Source organism: Bubalus bubalis, chromosome 1 (genome assembly GCF_019923935.1).
Source record: "Bubalus bubalis isolate 160015118507 breed Murrah chromosome 1, NDDB_SH_1, whole genome shotgun sequence".
NCBI lineage: Eukaryota > Metazoa > Chordata > Mammalia > Artiodactyla > Bovidae > Bubalus > Bubalus bubalis.
The window spans coordinates 5,563,888-5,581,420 of NC_059157.1; the positions used below are offsets into that span (position 1 = coordinate 5,563,888).

At 41.5% G+C, this 17,533-nt stretch overlaps 1 protein-coding gene across 3 annotated transcripts in view; it reads right to left on the bottom strand.

Moving 5' to 3' along the window:
* Window positions 1-497: 497 nt before the first annotated feature.
* Window positions 498-17,533, bottom strand: part of NGLY1 (N-glycanase 1) — a 58,147-nt gene continuing 41,111 nt past the window's right edge. For 2 of the 3 annotated variants that reach the window (XM_025273579.3, XM_025273640.3), the window contains exons 7-12: window positions 17,067-17,212; window positions 15,303-15,413; window positions 12,982-13,146; window positions 7,268-7,453; window positions 1,793-1,970; window positions 498-1,416 (exon numbers count right to left, since the gene is read on the bottom strand). In XM_025273579.3, coding sequence (XP_025129364.3) covers window positions 1,241-1,416; window positions 1,793-1,970; window positions 7,268-7,453; window positions 12,982-13,146; window positions 15,303-15,413; window positions 17,067-17,212 — 962 coding nt within the window. In that variant the 3' untranslated portion in view covers window positions 498-1,240. The remainder of the gene's footprint in view (window positions 1,417-1,792; window positions 1,971-7,267; window positions 7,454-12,981; window positions 13,147-15,302; window positions 15,414-17,066; window positions 17,213-17,533) is intronic. The other variant, XM_025273693.3, reaches the window with a different exon arrangement.

Below are 17,533 nucleotides of genomic sequence, written 5' to 3' on the forward strand. Positions count from 1 at the left end.
TAGGTCAGAGTCAGGTCTCCCCAGGTTTACCTATTTGGCCACTCCATGATCTGTGATTAACTTCAGAGTTTCAGAGTTCCAGAAAAATTTCTAATATTCAAGACATATTAATAAATTTAGAGGTACAAGCTACTTTTCTTTTAAATATAAGAAAGTGATCCTCAACAGAGTTTGACTACAATTAAAAACAAAATATAATACCATTGTTTCAGAATTTCAGTAGGTATTTTATGCTTGTAAACACGTTACTGGGCGACACAGGGTGAGAAAGTCTGAGAAGGTATTTTTCTGGCCTGGAGAGCTGGGCACCCCCTCTTCAGACTGCCAACACAGGCCTCTGCGGGTTGGGGCTGCAGGGGTCATCTTTCTCACCCCCCAGCACTCTTGCACACAAACACTTCACACATGTTCAATCAGTTTAACTGGAGAAGTTACACCCAACACAGCATGAAAACTCTTGATATATTGTATGGATACTGAATAATACAGTTACATAGTTTCAAAATCAAGAAAAAACATTTTATTCAATGAGGTAGATAAAAATACTCAAAAATAAACTCAACAGTAAAGCATTTTCAGAAGTGCCCACATACCATGGATTTATCATGTATCTTTGAATTTATGCAATGTTGTTTTCATAATTCTTGGCTATTCAAGTGGTTTTCAATGTTTAGCATACTTAAGATTTTTATTTAGCCAAAGTAACCACTAAAAAGATGTAACGCAAAATAATTTATTTCTTAAATGCCTACATATTTACAATCATAAAAATTTTCATGCATTATAACATGAGATTCATGTTCACATTTATTAAAAATTTAAAACCTTAGGAAATCTATTTCAGCTACTTGTGGAAAAATTAAAGGCTGATCAGAAACTGTCAAATTACTATTATTAGCTGAAGACTGCATCATAATCCTGAATAGCATTTACTCATGAATACCTTCACTTTACTTTTAAAGCCAACAGTTACAATTTTTAAATTAAATTCTCATAGTGGGGCAGTAAGATTTCACTCCAAATCAGAGTCACATATGGAAGGGAGCTTTTAATTCGAGGTTTCATTACGGTCCATGGTATAAAGATATATTTTCATGAGGGTTACATGATGGATAGCCAACAGGGAAATGTGCTACCAGAGGGAAGCAGACTGCCAACTAAGCATGCACGGCACCCACAGACTACTTTAGAACAAGCTCTGTCCTCGATTACTGCCAGCTTCTCTGTAATGTTCAGGTTCTCAAAGGTCACTGAATTTTATAATTATCTCCAAACAATTTTCTTCATGGTCGTTTAAGCTTTGCCTAAACAGCTGGGTGTGTTGCCAAGCAACAACACCATCTCCTCTGCTTAATTTTGCTTCCAGAATAACTTCAGTGGCCCCAGAAAAGTCATGATAGGAGCGAAGCGTTTTATCTATTGGAGGAAAAAAAAAATTAACACTTTGCTTTTGATAAGAACACAGAGATAGCTTTGAATGCATTTTATATAACTACCTTATAGGTAAAAATCAACCCTTAAAAAATAAATACAAATTATTCTTTATGGAGGAAATGTGTCCTCTGAAAAAGAAATGATTTTTCTCTTTCCATTTGTGCTTTACAATAAGAAACATAAGGCCTTTTATTATAATGAGGTTAAACTACAGGTTTTAAATGAAACATTTTTTTTAACTGTAGTAGTATGAATAACTCCAGGGTAAGAAAAACCCTGAACTACATTTCAAATAAGTACAATTGCTCTTCAGAGCATTAAACACACCCTTTACGATCAGTTCTCCAGTCATGCTTACCGCCTGTCAGTTCCGCTTGTGCGGCATCAGATCTCAGTTTCCACTGTACTGTCCCGGTCTCAAAGGTCTGACTACTTGTCCGAATGGAAATACTATCTACTTTTAGGCCAACTGACCCACATTCAAACTTCCAGGAAATGTAAGCGTAAGATGATCCTTCCTTGCGGGCTAAATACACCTGTAAAGAGGGAAGGGAAAAAGGGACTGTCAGAAATAATCAAACAGTGTAAGAGCACAGATCGTCAGAGTCTGTCACATGTACTATGAACAACTGGTTATTAAAAACCTCATTTTTCCCCACTGCAAAGGTTTTTACTGCTAACAATTTTTCATGTTACTAGCATCTCTTGCTAGGGATGGAAGATAATATTTGAATGATAGGTGCATGAATTAGTATAGCCCTAAGGCTGCGCGCTAACCAAATTTTGGTGAATTATATTCTCTTTTAAGTGATTAAGTCCAGCTATTTAAAATAAACTTTATGAAGAATCTGGATGAAAATGAAGAGTCCTCTTAAATGCAATTATTCCTTAATTTATCTTGTTTTCTAAGCCTGGGTTTTCAGATAAGCTTTCCTAGAATGAGATGGGCCACACCCTATAAACCAAGAAATACCTCAGTCACTGCTAAAGTAATGGTGCTGGTTAAAAAGGTCATGTCCATGCTCCTCTCGTGCCTCTCTGAACAGGACGCTCCCCAGGCCTCCGCCATCAGCGCCCTGACCAACATGCTAGAGGCGGCGTCCAGGTTCACCAAAGCCTCCAGTCCATCTCTCTCACAGGTTCAACTACACTCTGCAAATGCTGATACGAAAACGGATGTCCACTCACCCCGGCTCAACCCCCTGAGAATCTGACTCTTTAATCATTTATGCCCAGTGTCCAAACTCCCCACACAACAATCTGGGCATTATAAGTCATGGGGGAAAGAAAAACAAAACCGAAAACCTCTTTCCTCAATTATATGGCACTTGTCAATATGGTCATGACTTTACTCTCATTTTTCTGCAACTGCCTAATTAACACTTTTTAAATCCCACTTCCTTCATATCAGTTGCCTGGTCTAGAACTCACACCAACTGCCTGCCTCTTACATTACATCCAAACTCTTGGCTTTCATGGTCCTCCAGAAGTTCATCCCACCTTGAACTGCCAATACTCTGTAACCCAAGTATAACTATTTCATTTCAGATGTACTTATATTATGTAACTTAACCAAATCATAAACTACTTTCTAGGGCATAGGTTCTGGATTTACAGGGTTTAATAAACACTATTTATTTGTACCAGAAACCTGCACACACACATACACTCTTTCAGAAACATCTAATCTACTTCTCAGGGGCAAACAGCTGGAAGTACCACAAGAAATACACCTGCCATCCAATTCCATGCTACTCTAGTTTTCAGTCAAGTAAGAGGTCAATCACTGCCAGCACACTATTGATACTTCATTCTACTTGGTGACCTCTAGTTAGTTTTCTTTCAGGTTAAATGTGTCAGCTAATTTGCGTTCTCAGAATCATCGAGGTGGCGATAATAAAATCATTAAACAATCAGTCTCCAAGGAAAACGACTTAACCTCCTGAGACCAGAAACACACACCCACCTACTGCTGTTCTGCAGAGCAGACCTGGGCGTGGGCGCTGCCGCCTGCCCAACTCCAGGACCTTGGCCCGCGGGTGGCCACCGCAGCCTCCCTGCAGGGGACCTGGGCTCCGGGCTGCACCTGTGCTCTTGGGGGCTAGAGGGTTCACCTCTGCTGAACGACAGGGCCTGTCTGGGTTATCCATGACTTAACTACTCCTCCAAAGCAGAGGTTAGTAAAGGGGGTCATCTGAAAACAATGAGCCAAACAGAGGGGTTACTAGAAGAAAGGTGGTGGAAAGAAATGAAAAGACTGGGGGAAAGTGATCTTTCTTCTGTGTGTCTTCTACGTCCTGTGTGTTTTCAGAGCTCAGTAGCTTCAAATGTCCCCCATAAAAGTGCAGGCATATGAAACAGGATAGGCTCAAGTCAGGTTAATCTCAAATTCCGAGCTGCCCCTAAGACCTGTCTTCATTGTATCAGGTGGGTCTGGACCAGAACTGTTTTAACTGTCACAAAAGGTTTCCCATAGCTATTGAACCTGTCTAAGAATTGCTTTTTCTAAGACTCACATTTTTCAGTTCTAAAGGCATCAGTTTTTAATGACTCTAAAAAGTTAAAAGACAGAATTCATCATTGAATTCTTAAATGCTTAAATAAACCTTTAAACACACTGTGAGCAAATAAAAGTTCCCTTAGGTTAAAGGAAGAGCACATGGAGATAAAACAGGTCCTATTTCTATTGAAAATTCATGTCATCTTTTTTGCACAATGTATTCTATCTGTAGCATTTTAGCCAACTTATTTAACTCAGCATTTTTAGAGGCAGTAGGATGTTACCATATACAGTATACTCAGTTTGGTAACTTAATCAAAACAACAGGATTTACATAAACCTCCAATTGTGGTCCTGTCTATGTGTAAAACCAACAGAACTAGTAATTATAATTTATTTAGAAGAAAAAAATACTTTATAACCTCTTAGTCAACTATTTGCTCTAAAGGTGAAAAAAAGCACTTTTATAACTGCTGCCTGGTCTGTGTTGCCTTTTAAACTCATAGGTGAGGTGCCCTGGCCCCGCTCCAGCATCTGTGAGGACAGAAGGCACAAGACCACATGCGAAGAGGGGCGAGATCGCCAGGCTAGGGACAAGCCGTGCTGCTCACGAGGTACCCTGATGGAACCTGTCCTGCGGGGTGTGGCTGTGACCACTGCTCTCAAGACTGAGAACAACGTGCAAGTCAGCTTCCCCCCCATCCCCCATTCTTGTGAAGACCTTCCCCCCCATCCCCCATTCTTGTTTAGACCTTCCTCCCCATCTCCCATTCTTGTGAAGACCTTCCTCCCCTATCTCCCATTCTTGTGAAGACCTTCACGGAACGATTTTCTGATGACTACATGCCAGGCTGGTCAGCCCGCTGCTCCGGTTTCCTGGAGGTCTGGTGTGTACCGCTCTTGTCTGAAGTGGTTCTCTAGCATGCTCTTAAAAATCAGCATTCTGCTGAGGCTGCTGAACGAGCTCTAATTAAGTTCACCGTGCAGTCAGTCATGCCTGTGTCTCCAGCAGAGCAGCTGTATTTCAAGTCTTCCTCCAATGCGAGTTCATTGCCCTTGCTCAGGAATCTTATTTCTGGTTATCCATTTTCTCGCTGAGGTCCATCATGAACACCGTCAGTTCCCACTGTCTAGTCCACGCTTCCTGTGCTTCTATTCGCAGCCTCTGGATGGCCAGTGTGACGATGGGCTTCGCTCGCCTGAACGCCTGCGTGGTTTCCTACTGCGTAACTGCAAGGGCACCCACGCCCCTGGGGCCTGACCGTTTACCCCTCCGACCTTCCTTCCCCACATTCCCCACAACCCCCTTCTCTGAGCCTGCAGCTGTTTCTCAGGTCGGTGCATCTGCATACAGTGTTGCTCACGTCGCACTCAGAGAGGCTCCTCTGCTGCCGCCTCCAAGGTCGGCACAGACATCCCTTCCCCTGCCAGGCCCCCCGGGACCCGGCGGGTCTCACACGGCGCTTCCCTTGCTCGTCTCCGCAGCAGGTCTGCGTGTCTTCCTCTGGCACAAGTGGACCCTCGCTTCAGGTCTGCCTCGAAATTTACCACTAGATCCTAAATGCTGAGCACAGTGTCTGATTCTGAATGACTGCATCAATTCCTGACATCATGTCATGCATCAAAAACTATTAACATGACTCTAGTGGCAAAGAGAATAAAACTGTTTAAAAATACAGAGCATCTAAGAACATCTAAAAAGTGCCCCTTAAAAAGTGAACTCTTCAGTAAACTCTTTAGCTTTTTATGTTCCTTTCAAATCCAGACATCGCTGAATGGTATATTTGTAAGCAGTAAAATTCAGCGAGTCTCTGTGCTCCTGGGAGAGGGAAAGGTCTTTTCTCAACACCCACTGACCAGCTGCACGTGCCCCGCCGTGGCCCCCGCGAGGAGACTGCGAGGAAGAGTGTGGGGGAGACGGGTCCTGCTTCTGGTGCAGTCAGAGTCCCTAGCGGGGAAATAGGACAGAGCGAAAATATGGGTTCAGGTGGAAAACCCACGTTTTTAAAGGCAACGTATTACTTCTGAATTACCGGTTTCTACACGTACAGTTACAATTCCAGCATTTTTCATTTAGAACTGGAAATGTATTCATTCAGCTTTAAAAAAAAAACAAACAAAACAGGGCCCCTTGTAAAAGTATATGAAGGCATACACTTAGGTAGGCGTGTCTACACGTAATGGCCCTCACATCTCATTTACTCAGAAGCTTTCCACACAATACACCCGCCCTGGTCGTGAGATCTACTCAGAGGTCTAGAAGCGCCTGCCACTCCTGTCTAACCACACCTCTCTCCTTCCAGCGTTGGGCTCCAGTGCCGCCCACTCCACGGAGCTCTCTCTGCCCGGCTCCTGCAACCAGGGTGTGTCTCCCTCCGGGCGTTTCCCTGCCAGTGCGCTCGCGTCCTTGAGGGCACAGCGAGTGGGCACAGCAGGCGCTTGGCCCTCACATGCAGGTGGACGATCGCGGGTCAGGACCAAGAGCCTGCACGCTGGGGATCGCCTAGCACAAGGATAAGCACGGTGCTGATGCTCAAAAACACCAGCAGCTGCTCGTCCGTGACTCTCCTGCTACATCCACTTGAGTGTCTCACAAGTGAACAACTCCACACCTCTCACCTGGCAAGTTAAACAGGCCCATAAGCTCATTCACTCCCATGAAACCTATCAGTAATAGGGTCAGATGTAGGAAGGGCATGTGAGTAGCTCTGCACTTATTTTTGTTGAGTTTTTCTAAGGGAGGGGTGAGTTTTTCTAAGTTTAAAAGCAAAGCCTCTTTCTTATTACAGATAACATGTGACAACAATGTACACATTGGTACAATGAATCACCACAGTTCCAGCATCCATTTCTTCCATTATTTTAGAGGAAACAGAAGAAATAAACCAATCTTGCTGCTCAACCAGCACAATCCCTTGAAATGGAAGCATGTCGAATGGTTAGCTCTTGGGACTCTGAACGAAATGTTATGGTACCTTGTAGCTTGCTTTGTAGCAGGCAATCAATACATATCCACAAAGGAAATGGATAATAATATACTCCGTATATTCACGCAAAAAGTAGTTACATGAGTTGCTAGTATACATTTTCCCCCCCCACGAAAGAATTAAATTTGGCTTCTGATGAAAACAGGTACTTTCTTGATACACACACACAAATTTCTAATGGACTTTTCATTAAACATTGGGAGCAGGATCTTCTTTTACAAGTTTAAGGATAACTAAACGTAATTCTCGTATCAGTTTTTCCATTAAGACCAAATGACAAATGAAGCCAATCTCTATTTGTTTAAAGAACGACTAAGATTTTAAACAGTTTCATGCATTACGTTACCATGTTCCAGTCTGTTTCAACTTTTCTGAATATGGATTCCATTCTCCACACACCATTCTCCCATCCAGAAATGGTTTGGTTATTACTTGAAATTCGGACATAATAATTTTTTACAATATTATAGCAAAGGTGGAGCTGTTTAGAAATCTTCTCATTTTCAGAGGGGATGAACAGGGTTTCTTTACTCTTGGAAAGAAAAGAAGAATTAGTTTTTCAACATAATGGAAAGCAGGTGCACAAAGAGGTACTGCTATGGAGAGGGTCACACGATCCCGCAGCGGGGAAGTGCAGCGGCACCGCTGGGAAACTCAGAAATTCTCCTACAGGTTAAACATCATCAGTGTGGCGCTGACATAGCAACAGACATTACTAAGCAGAAAACCAGAAACATTAACTGCAGCTGTGACTTACATTTCAGGGACTGTGCATCAACATGAATTCACTCCCACCACCACCACTTAACTGGACACAGCAATCGTCTCCTACAGCTGAGTCCTAGCTTTCAACTCAACCTCTCCACACAGATCAAAACGACTGCTAAGGACGTAAATGGGGACACATCACTTACTTGTCTAACTCGCTGCACTGACCTCCTGCTGCACAGAGACTCTAAGCCCCTACGAAGGTGGCCAGGGCCGCACATGGCTCATCCTCCACGACCTCCCCCATCAGACCCCACGCTCCTCTTCCCTGCTGCCTCCATGCCCCCACTGTGTCCCTCCTCCTTTAGCTCCTTACAAAGCCAGCTCCTTCCTGCCTCAGGGCCCTGACACGTGCATCTGGAAGGCTGTGCTTGCTACTCTCCAGCTACGTGACTCTTTTTCCCCCTCCAGGCCGCAGCCAAAAGTAATTTCACCAGTGTCCTTTCCTGATGCTAGAAGCGAGGACAGGATAGCTGGAAATGATCTTCTGCGCGGGTGAATTGCTACAAAAACTTTTACCTTAAAATTGCAAGCAATTTTGCATTCTCTTACAAAATATATCGTTTCTTTTAATGCAAAATAGTCCCCTAAATTCCTGAAGTCACTGAGCGAATCTAGTTTGAGAAAGATGCTGTGTTCACCCTGAGTCTGCATGGCACAGACACCAAGCGCCCCTCCCTCACACACGAGCGCAGGTGCCTGCGGGCCAGGTCAGCCCTCCTTGGGGGGGTGGGGAGGTGCCCGTGTAGCGGCCTCCCTGGTCTCACCCATGAGAGGCCAGTGGGACCACCCTCCCAGTTCTAACTCCAGAAATGTCCCAGACACCGCCAAAAGTCTCCTGGATGGTAACATCACCCACTGCTGAGAACCACTGCTCTAGTCTGTATCAATGTCTTGCTTTTTAACTAATCATTGACTAATCAATCAAGATAGTAGGTAACGCTTTTTTTTTTTTTTTTTGGTTCAACACTGGTTATCAGGTATTAACCAATGTGAAAACTTCAAATGTACAAGGCAAACTAGTACAGCCACTATAGAGCACAGTGTGGAGATTTCTTAAAAAACTGGAAATAGAATTGCCTTATGACCCAGCAATCGCACTGCTGGGCATACACACCAAGGAAACCAGAACTGAAAGAGACACATGTACCCCAATGTTCATCGCAGCACTGTTTATAATAGCCAGGACATGGAAGCAACCTAGCTGTCCATCAGCAGATGAATGGATAAGAAAGCTGTGGTACATATACACAATGGAGTATTGCTCAGTGATTAAAAAGAATACATTTGAATCAGTTCTAATAAGGTGGATGAAACTGGAGCCTATTATACAGAGTGAAGTAAGTCAGAAAGAAAAACACCAGTACAGTATACTAACGCATATATATGGAATTTAGAAAGATGGTAATGATAACCCTGTATGCGAGACAGCAAAAGAGACAGATGTATAGAACAGTCTTATGGACTCTGTGGGAGAGGGAGAGGGTGGGATGATTTGGGAGAATGGCACTGAAACATGTATAATATCATATGTGAAATGAATCGCCAGTCCAGGTTTGATGCATGAGACAGGATGCGCAGGGCTGGTGCACTGGGATGACCCAGAGGGATGGTATGGGGAGGGAGGTGTGAGCGGGGTTCAGGATGGGGAACATGTGTACACCTGTGGTGGATTCATGTTGATGTATGGCAAAACCAATACAATATTGTAAAGTAAAAAATAAATAAAAATAAAAGTAAAAAAAAAAAGAAAGTAGATATGGTAAGTAAAATAACTGAAAAACTAAAAAGAAAAAAAACAAACAAATGTACAAGGATTACTAAGTAGAATATAAAATATCTTAGAAAGTATTTATAAATGTATAAATAAGAAGATAATTCCCTAGAACCTGTGATTATTATTGCCACAAGGATAAGGTAAAAAATAAGATCAGTTTATGATTTTTAGAAGGTGATTTTCTAAATATGAATTAGTATACTAGCAGGTAACAATACTTCCCCATTCCTCTCTTCTTTATCAAAGATATTTCATTATCAAAGATATTTCAGAGTACTGCCATAAACCAGATGGAATTAAAATTTTTAAGTAGCATTATCTACTACTTTACTAAAGAATAATTAATTACAAAGGGAAAAGAAAAATATGTATGTTACTGAATATATCATTTATAACATTAATATTTCATAAATGCTTTAAAATTTAAGGTTAAGACAAAACTCCTTCTAAAAACATCACTAATGTTTCCTTCTTTGTCCAGCTGATTTCAAGATATATAGTTCCCTAATTTTTTAGGACTGACTTTTAAAATAAACATCTATTTCTAAAGAGAAAAATGACTTTTAAAATTCTCAGCTCTAAAATGAACTCCATAATTGAGAAATTTTTAAATTTTTCAAAAGGGAAAACAATCTGGGCATCTAGCCCAATTCCTATTTTTAAAGTTTAATTAACTTATATGCCATGCAAGAGGAAGCACACTCATCCATGAAAAGAAAAAGAAATGAAGACCTAAATACCCATATTTTAAACTGAACACAGCTGTGAATGACATTGGCTCTTTTCAAATTGGCTTCATTTAGATTTCTACTTGTAATGTGCACTGCATCAGCAGTGACTGGAGTTATCTGTTGAATTCAGATCGTTATTCTATGGCTGAACCACCACTTCTAACTGCCTGCTAAATATGATGAGATAAATTTACAAGTAAACAATGTTGACTAGGGATAATTCACCACTCTTCCTTTATTAGAGAAATGAGGTGTAATAATGGCAAATTTGGAAAAAGCAGATATAAAACTTTGGTAATTTTCCTTTCAAGCATTTTTCATTACTTATCTTCTTAGGCGTTTATAATAAATGCTTTCTAGTGAGTCAACTTTAAGCTCCCTAAGGGCAAAGAACTTTCTTAATGTCCATTACAGAGCATAATGCTTTCAGCTAGCCTCTAACTCTAGGAGTTATATTCCCATTGTTCATCACTTAATTTTGAGAGATTAACTGATAATATTTACAAAAAGTCTGACTATGTAATAGTACTCACACCAACAACAATTTCTAGCCAAAAGCAGATGTGGTCAAGAATGTAATAAGACATGAACACTTTCACTAGTGGAATGACCCAGATTTCTATTATGTTCCTCACTTGTACTTAAAAAGTTTTCACAGCACTGAACAGGACTTGACAAAAGATGATATCTGAAAGTTTAAAGACAGACATTCAATGTCATTATTCAGCATCAAAATGCAAAGTTTAAAACGGGGGGAAAAAAAGATATATATGTAAAACTGAATCACTGTTGTAAACCTGAAACTAACACAACATTGTAAATCAACTAAACTTTGATAAAAAATAAATTATAAAAATCAGACTATAGGGTTTCCCTTGTGGTCCAGTGGTTAAGAATCCACCTTGCAATGCAGGGACAGTGGCTCCATCCTTGATCCGGGAAGATCCCATATGCTGCAGGACAATTAGCCCGTACACCACCACCACCGAAGCCTGTGAGCCCCAGAGCCTGTGCTCCACAAGAGAAGACGCCGCAGTGAGAAGCCCGCACGCCACAACTACAGAGCAGCTCCCGCTCGGCACAACCAGAGCAAGCCCGGGCACAGCAATGAAGAGCACAGTCAAAAACAGGTAAAATTAAAGAACAGAAAACCACCGCAATTTCCAGAGAAAATTAGTTTCTTATGGAAAAAAAATCACAGTATAATACTATATACCACTAGAAATGCTAACATGAAAAAGACAGGGAACCACAGATAAAGACGTAAAAAAATCTCACTTATTGCTGGGCAGAGTGTGAAGCGGTTTGGAAGCCGCCAGTCCTCACACTCTGACCCGGCTCTTCTGCCCCCGGTTGTGTACCCACCTGAGCATACACAACACTCACCAAAGACATGTCTGCACGTGTTCACAGCAGCAACACTTAAAAAACCGAAGGGTAGTTGATTGACAACACTGTGTTAATTTCAGCTGTATGGCAAAGTGGTTCAATTATACATATATAGGGCTTCCCAGGTGGCTCAGTGAGTAAACAATCTGTCTCCAATGCAGGAAACGCAGAAGATGTGGGTTGATCCCTGGGTCAGGAAGATCCCCTGGAGGAGGGCTTGGCCACCCACTCCAGTATTCTTGCCTGGAGAATCCCATGGACAGAAGAGCCTGGTGGACTATAGTCCCTAGGGTCATAGATGTCTATTTTCAGATTATTTTCCATTATAGATTATTACAAAACACTGAGTAGAGTTCTCTGTGCTATACAGGAGAGCTCTGTCATTTATTTATTTTATATACGGCAGTGTGCCTCTCTCAGTCTCACACTCCTAACTTATACCCCCACCCCTTTCCCCTTTGAGCAATCAGAAGGTTGTTTTCTGTGTGTGCAAAGTACGCTTCTATTTTGTAAACAGAATCATCTGTATTACTTTTCAGATACCACATATAAGTGGTATTATATAATATCTGTCTCTGACTTAGTATGATAATCTGTACACCCATTAATTGTTGCTGCAAATGGCACTATTTCATTATTTTTTAATGGCTAAATACTATTCCATTGTATAAATACAACACAACTTTATCCATTCATCTGTTGATGGACACTTAGGCCACTTCCATATCTTGGGTATTATTATAAACAGCACAGTACCACAATTTTAAACCAAAATTGAGAAACAAACTAAATACCCTATAGTGACGTGGATAAGTTACAGAATATCCACACAGTGGGATACTGTACAACAGTGAGAGTAAATGTACTATAAACGTGCAGCAGCAACTATGGATCTCACTAAATAACACAAGAGAAAGAAACTGTCCACAGAAGAGTACATCCTGTATGATTCCATTTACATAAGGCAGAATAGCAGGCAAAACTAGTCCCTGATGTTAGACACCGGGATAAAGATCACTCCTAGGGGTGAAAGGTGGTGATTGGTCGTTTATTTCTCATTGTGGTTAGTGGTTATGTGTTTAAAGTTTGTGAAAATCTGTTAAGCTGTGCACTTATAATTCATGCATTTTCATATACTTCAGTAAAAGTTATAACTGCACTAGAAATTTACATAAAGTAACAATAGAAAAGTCCCAATTTAACTGTTTTGCTAACTCCTGTGTGTAATTATACTACGTCAATCCATTATTAGCTCTCTTCAAATGTTTACACTTTGTAATGATTACTCTGCAAAGTTCATTGAAAAGCAGTGGTCAGCGGGTTTTGTGCATGAAAAGGGCGCGGGACAGGAAGTGGGACAGTGAGGCGGTCGTCGGGCTGCAGTGAAGCAGATACCTCTGGGCCCGCTTCACCTCGGGCGAGTCTCCAGGCCAAGGACCCAGACGTCCTTCCTCCAAGCTCTCCAGGCTGAGGGCTTCTGGGAGAGATGAATTCAACAAGTTCCACAACGATCCTCTGGAGAAGTTCTTTCCTTCTGTTTTCTGACAAAGATACTTGCCTCTGTAATTCAGGTTTAAAGAAAAAAAAAAAAAGTCATTAAAGATTAAGAGAATGCAGGGGTCCATCTGTAAGCAGGACTATAATTAACACATTTGAATTTTAACAATGTCCGACTAACCAACTTTATTTTCATATATAAATTATTTGGAAAATAAAAACGACACTGTGGAAAGTTAAGATGATTTTCTAACTTTCATGTTGAGAAATCATTTAGCACCCATATCCAATTTTCCACACCCTTTGCGTATGTGTGCATGTGTGGGTGCTCAGTCGTGTCCTACTCTTTGTGACCTCATAGACCGTAGCCCTGGAGAAGGCGATGGCACCCCACTCCAGTACTCTTGCCTGGAAAATCCCATGGACGGAGGAGCCTGGTGGGCTGCAGTCCATGGGGTTGCAAAGAGTCGGACATGACCGAACAACTTCACTTTCCCTTTTCACTTTCATGCATCGGAGAAGGAAATGGCAACCCACTCCAGTGTTCTTGCCTGGAGAATCCCAGGGACGGCAGAGCCTGGTAGGCTGCCGTCTATGGGGTCGCACAGAGTCAGACACGACTGAGGCAACTTAGCAGCAGCAGCAGCAGACCATAGCCCACCAGGATCCTCCATCCAAGGGATTTCCTAGGCAAGAACACTAGAGCGGGTTGCCATTTCCTGCTCCAGGGGATCTTTCTGATCCAGGGATTGAACCCATGGTTTCTTGCCATCTCCTGCACGGGCAAATGGACTCTTTACCACTGCGCCACCTGGGAAGCCCTTCCATGTCCACTATTGGCCCAGATTTTAAACAGAGGCAGAAGGTTCTGTTTCTGAGTAAGACCAGCTGTCCTGCTGAGAAGATGAGGAAAGCAGGGGACCACACACACACACACACACGGCACCTGTTTGAATGCAACAGAAAGCTACCACGGTGGCCCAAGGGAAGAAGCAAACTGAGGCGAACTGAACTCCCTGCCAGGCACCTGCCACCTACCAACCAAGCAGCACGGGGAGCCATGCCCCCAGCAGGCAGGTGCACCGGGACGCCGGGCACAGACGCAGCAGGCCCGCCAGTGCTGGAGGGCGGTCTCTGGGTCCAGGCCCTTCTCAGGCTCCAGCAAACACCCCGGGGTTTCAGCTGAGGCACTCGGAAAGGCTGCACACTAGGGCTATGGCAGAACTCCAAGTAGGAGGAGACTCACCTTGGATCTCAAGCACTGTAAGGTGATCTGCCCTGTTCAAACTGCCTGCCAGATGCAAATTTAGATGTTTTTTAAATCATGAAAAAAATTAATAATACACATTTATATGGCTGGCTGACTTAATAGCTGAATTCGCTCAGCTGTGTCCAACTCTTTGTGACCCTGTGGACTGTAGCCCACCAGGCTCCTCCGTCCATGGGATTCTCCAGGCAAGAATACTGGAGTGGGTTACCATTTCCTTCTCCAGGGGATCTTCCCCACCCAGGGATCAAACCCAGGTCTCTGTAACCTCTGAGCCACCAGGGAATAGTAAAAAAAATTTCAGTACACAAAAGGAGTATAAAATCAAAGCTGAAACTTCCCTTTTGGACCCCTAGTTCTCCTCAGAAATAAGCATAGGTAACAATTTCCTGTGCCTTCTTTTAGAAATTTCTCCATGTAGATACATGTAAGGGTAATTGCATGTAATAATATTCAAGTGACACTTAGAAAAATAAGGCTATATATATATATATATATATATATTTTTTTTTTTTTTTTAAAACAGGAGGATTGGTAAAGACTTTTACTTATTTGGTCACCCCTGGCAGCACGTGGGATCTCAGGTCCCTGACCAGGGAACATGGGCATCGAGGCGCTGCCCTCTGCATTGACAGAGTCTTCAACCACTGGACCTCCAGGGACGTCCAAGGCAAAATATTTATGTCAAGTATTACATATATTGAATTTTTTTTTCACTTTGAAATGTGGCAATTTAAGGCAAAAAAAAACCCCCAAAACCCCCCCAAAACACACACCCACAATATTTAAAATGAGTCCTCAAAATTTTTAATGAAAAAAAGACGTTTAACATATTTAAATATTTTTGTTTGCATACTACTTAAAGAACTGCAATGGGTTAAAAATTGGCTATTCTTGATTATATAAAAAATTTCAAATGTCTTCTCAAAAATGACAAACACCCATCACATACCTGCTTATTAAGTCCATTAATAGTTTCTCGAAGTAATTCCTCTTTAATTTCAGTTCTTCTAGAGATTACCTCTTCATGTTTACAAGAATATCGCCAAGTGACATCAACCACCTCGAATTACAAGACACAAGTATTTAACAAGATTACAACCATCAACATTAATCTGCTAAACACCTAGAATGCATGTAATTCTTAAATAGAAATTTTTAAATGCTAATCTTTTCATTAAAATTTTTAAATCTGTAGAAAAAAATCAAATATGCTTTTTATTCATATTCTAACTGGTACACATCCAAGGAAGACTGTGATTAGGAGATAAAATTTTCCCAACAATTAGCTATCAGAATTTATCTACAAAGCTGATCTCATAAAATTCAAAAAATAAAAACTCCATTTTATTGTACTGAATATCTAAATGGTAAATATATATATACATTATAGAACTGTTTCTTGGCAAAGGTGCAAAGATAATTCAGTAGACAAAATAATTTTTTTCAACAAATGGTGCTACAACAATTCATTATCCATTTGCAAAATAATGAATTTCAATTCACACCTTGGACTATACATAAAAGTTAACCCAAAATGGATCACAGACACAAATGTAAAACTAAAAGCATAAAACTTCTAGAACTTAGGAGAAAAATTAGGAGAAAATCCTTGTGGCTTGGGATAGGCAAACATCTCTTACATGTAACATCAAAAAGCAAGATCCACAGAAGAACAAATCGATGAACTGAACTTTATCGATTTTTTCTCTTTAAAAATCATTAATAGAAGTAAAAAGACAAGCCAGACAGGGAGAAAATCTTTGCAAAGCACATATTTGAAAAAGGACTTGTATTCAGAATATATGAAGAACTCTCAAAACCCAAGAATAAGAAAATGAACCACTTAATTAAAAAAAAAAAAAAATGGGCAAAGAGGAGAAATGGATGACAAACAAGTCCATAAAAAGCTGCTCAGTATTCGTCCTTGAGGAAGTGCAAATGAAATCACTGCACATCTATTAAAAGAGCCAACAAGAAAGTCAGACCATACTGCTAGCAAGAGTATGGAGACACTGGGAATCCTCACATAGTGCTGGTGAGAATATAAAAGGGCTTTGGAAAATAGTTGAGCTAACTTCTTAAAAAGTTAAAGTCACCTACCATGTGATTCAGTCATTCCACTTGTAGGCATTTACCAAAGAGAAAAGAAAGCTATGCTCATTCAAAGACTTGTGTCTTTATATTGTCATATAAAGACAATGGCGGCTGCACTGGAAATAGTAAAAAACTGGAAAAAACCCAAATGTCCATCAACAGGCAAATGGATAAACAAAGCATGGTACATTCATACAATGGAATACTGCTCAGCAAAAGGATAAACTATTGATACATGAAAACACATAGAGGAATCTCAAGATAGTTACGATGAGTAAGATAAAAGCACCCCCCCATCAAAGAGAGTAAATATGATTCCACTTATACACAACTCCAGAAATGCAGATTAATCTATGGTCTCAGAAAGTAGCTGTGGGGGACTGCAGGGAGAGGGGCAAGGATGAGGGAAGACGAAGCAACAGGGATACTGCAGGGATGACGGGTGTCCTCACGACTCCACTGCAAAGGTTATCTCCGGGGCGTGGACGTAGGGCAACGCTTACTAAATTGTACACTTCAAATACATGCTGCTTAGTCTATGTCCATTATACCTTCAAAAGCTGTCAAAAGAGCAAACTAATTTTATTCTTAGGACGCATTTCTTCCCCCCATGTCCTACCTCGTCCTTAGAGAACGCTATGATGTAGGAGAGCTTCTTGCCCCAGCCAACCTCGTAGAGCAGGGGCTTGTCACAGACGCCCTCGCACGGGTCGCAGTGCAGCCAGCGCCGCTGTGATGCCGAGTACACCTCCGTCCACACATGGTCTACACGCGTGACGGGCGGGCGAGAGGCAGCGGGGGAGGAAACAAAAGTGCAGCGTGTAAAACCAGAAGGACCTTTGGTAACTGTACGCGCCCAAGAGGAGAACCACACAGCAACAAGCAACACTGAACTTTAATGAGTAAGCCTGACCATTCTGTGGTATACAAGACTCTAGAATGGTTGTTCTAATTTCTCTCTGAAATTTTGGAAAATGTCTTGGAAACTCTACTTCAGTGAAGTCAGTGTTAGGTTTGGTTAGAAATCATGTGAGCTAAAACTCTAAAAGGGGCAAACAGGCTGAACAACAGCATCAAAACCACGGA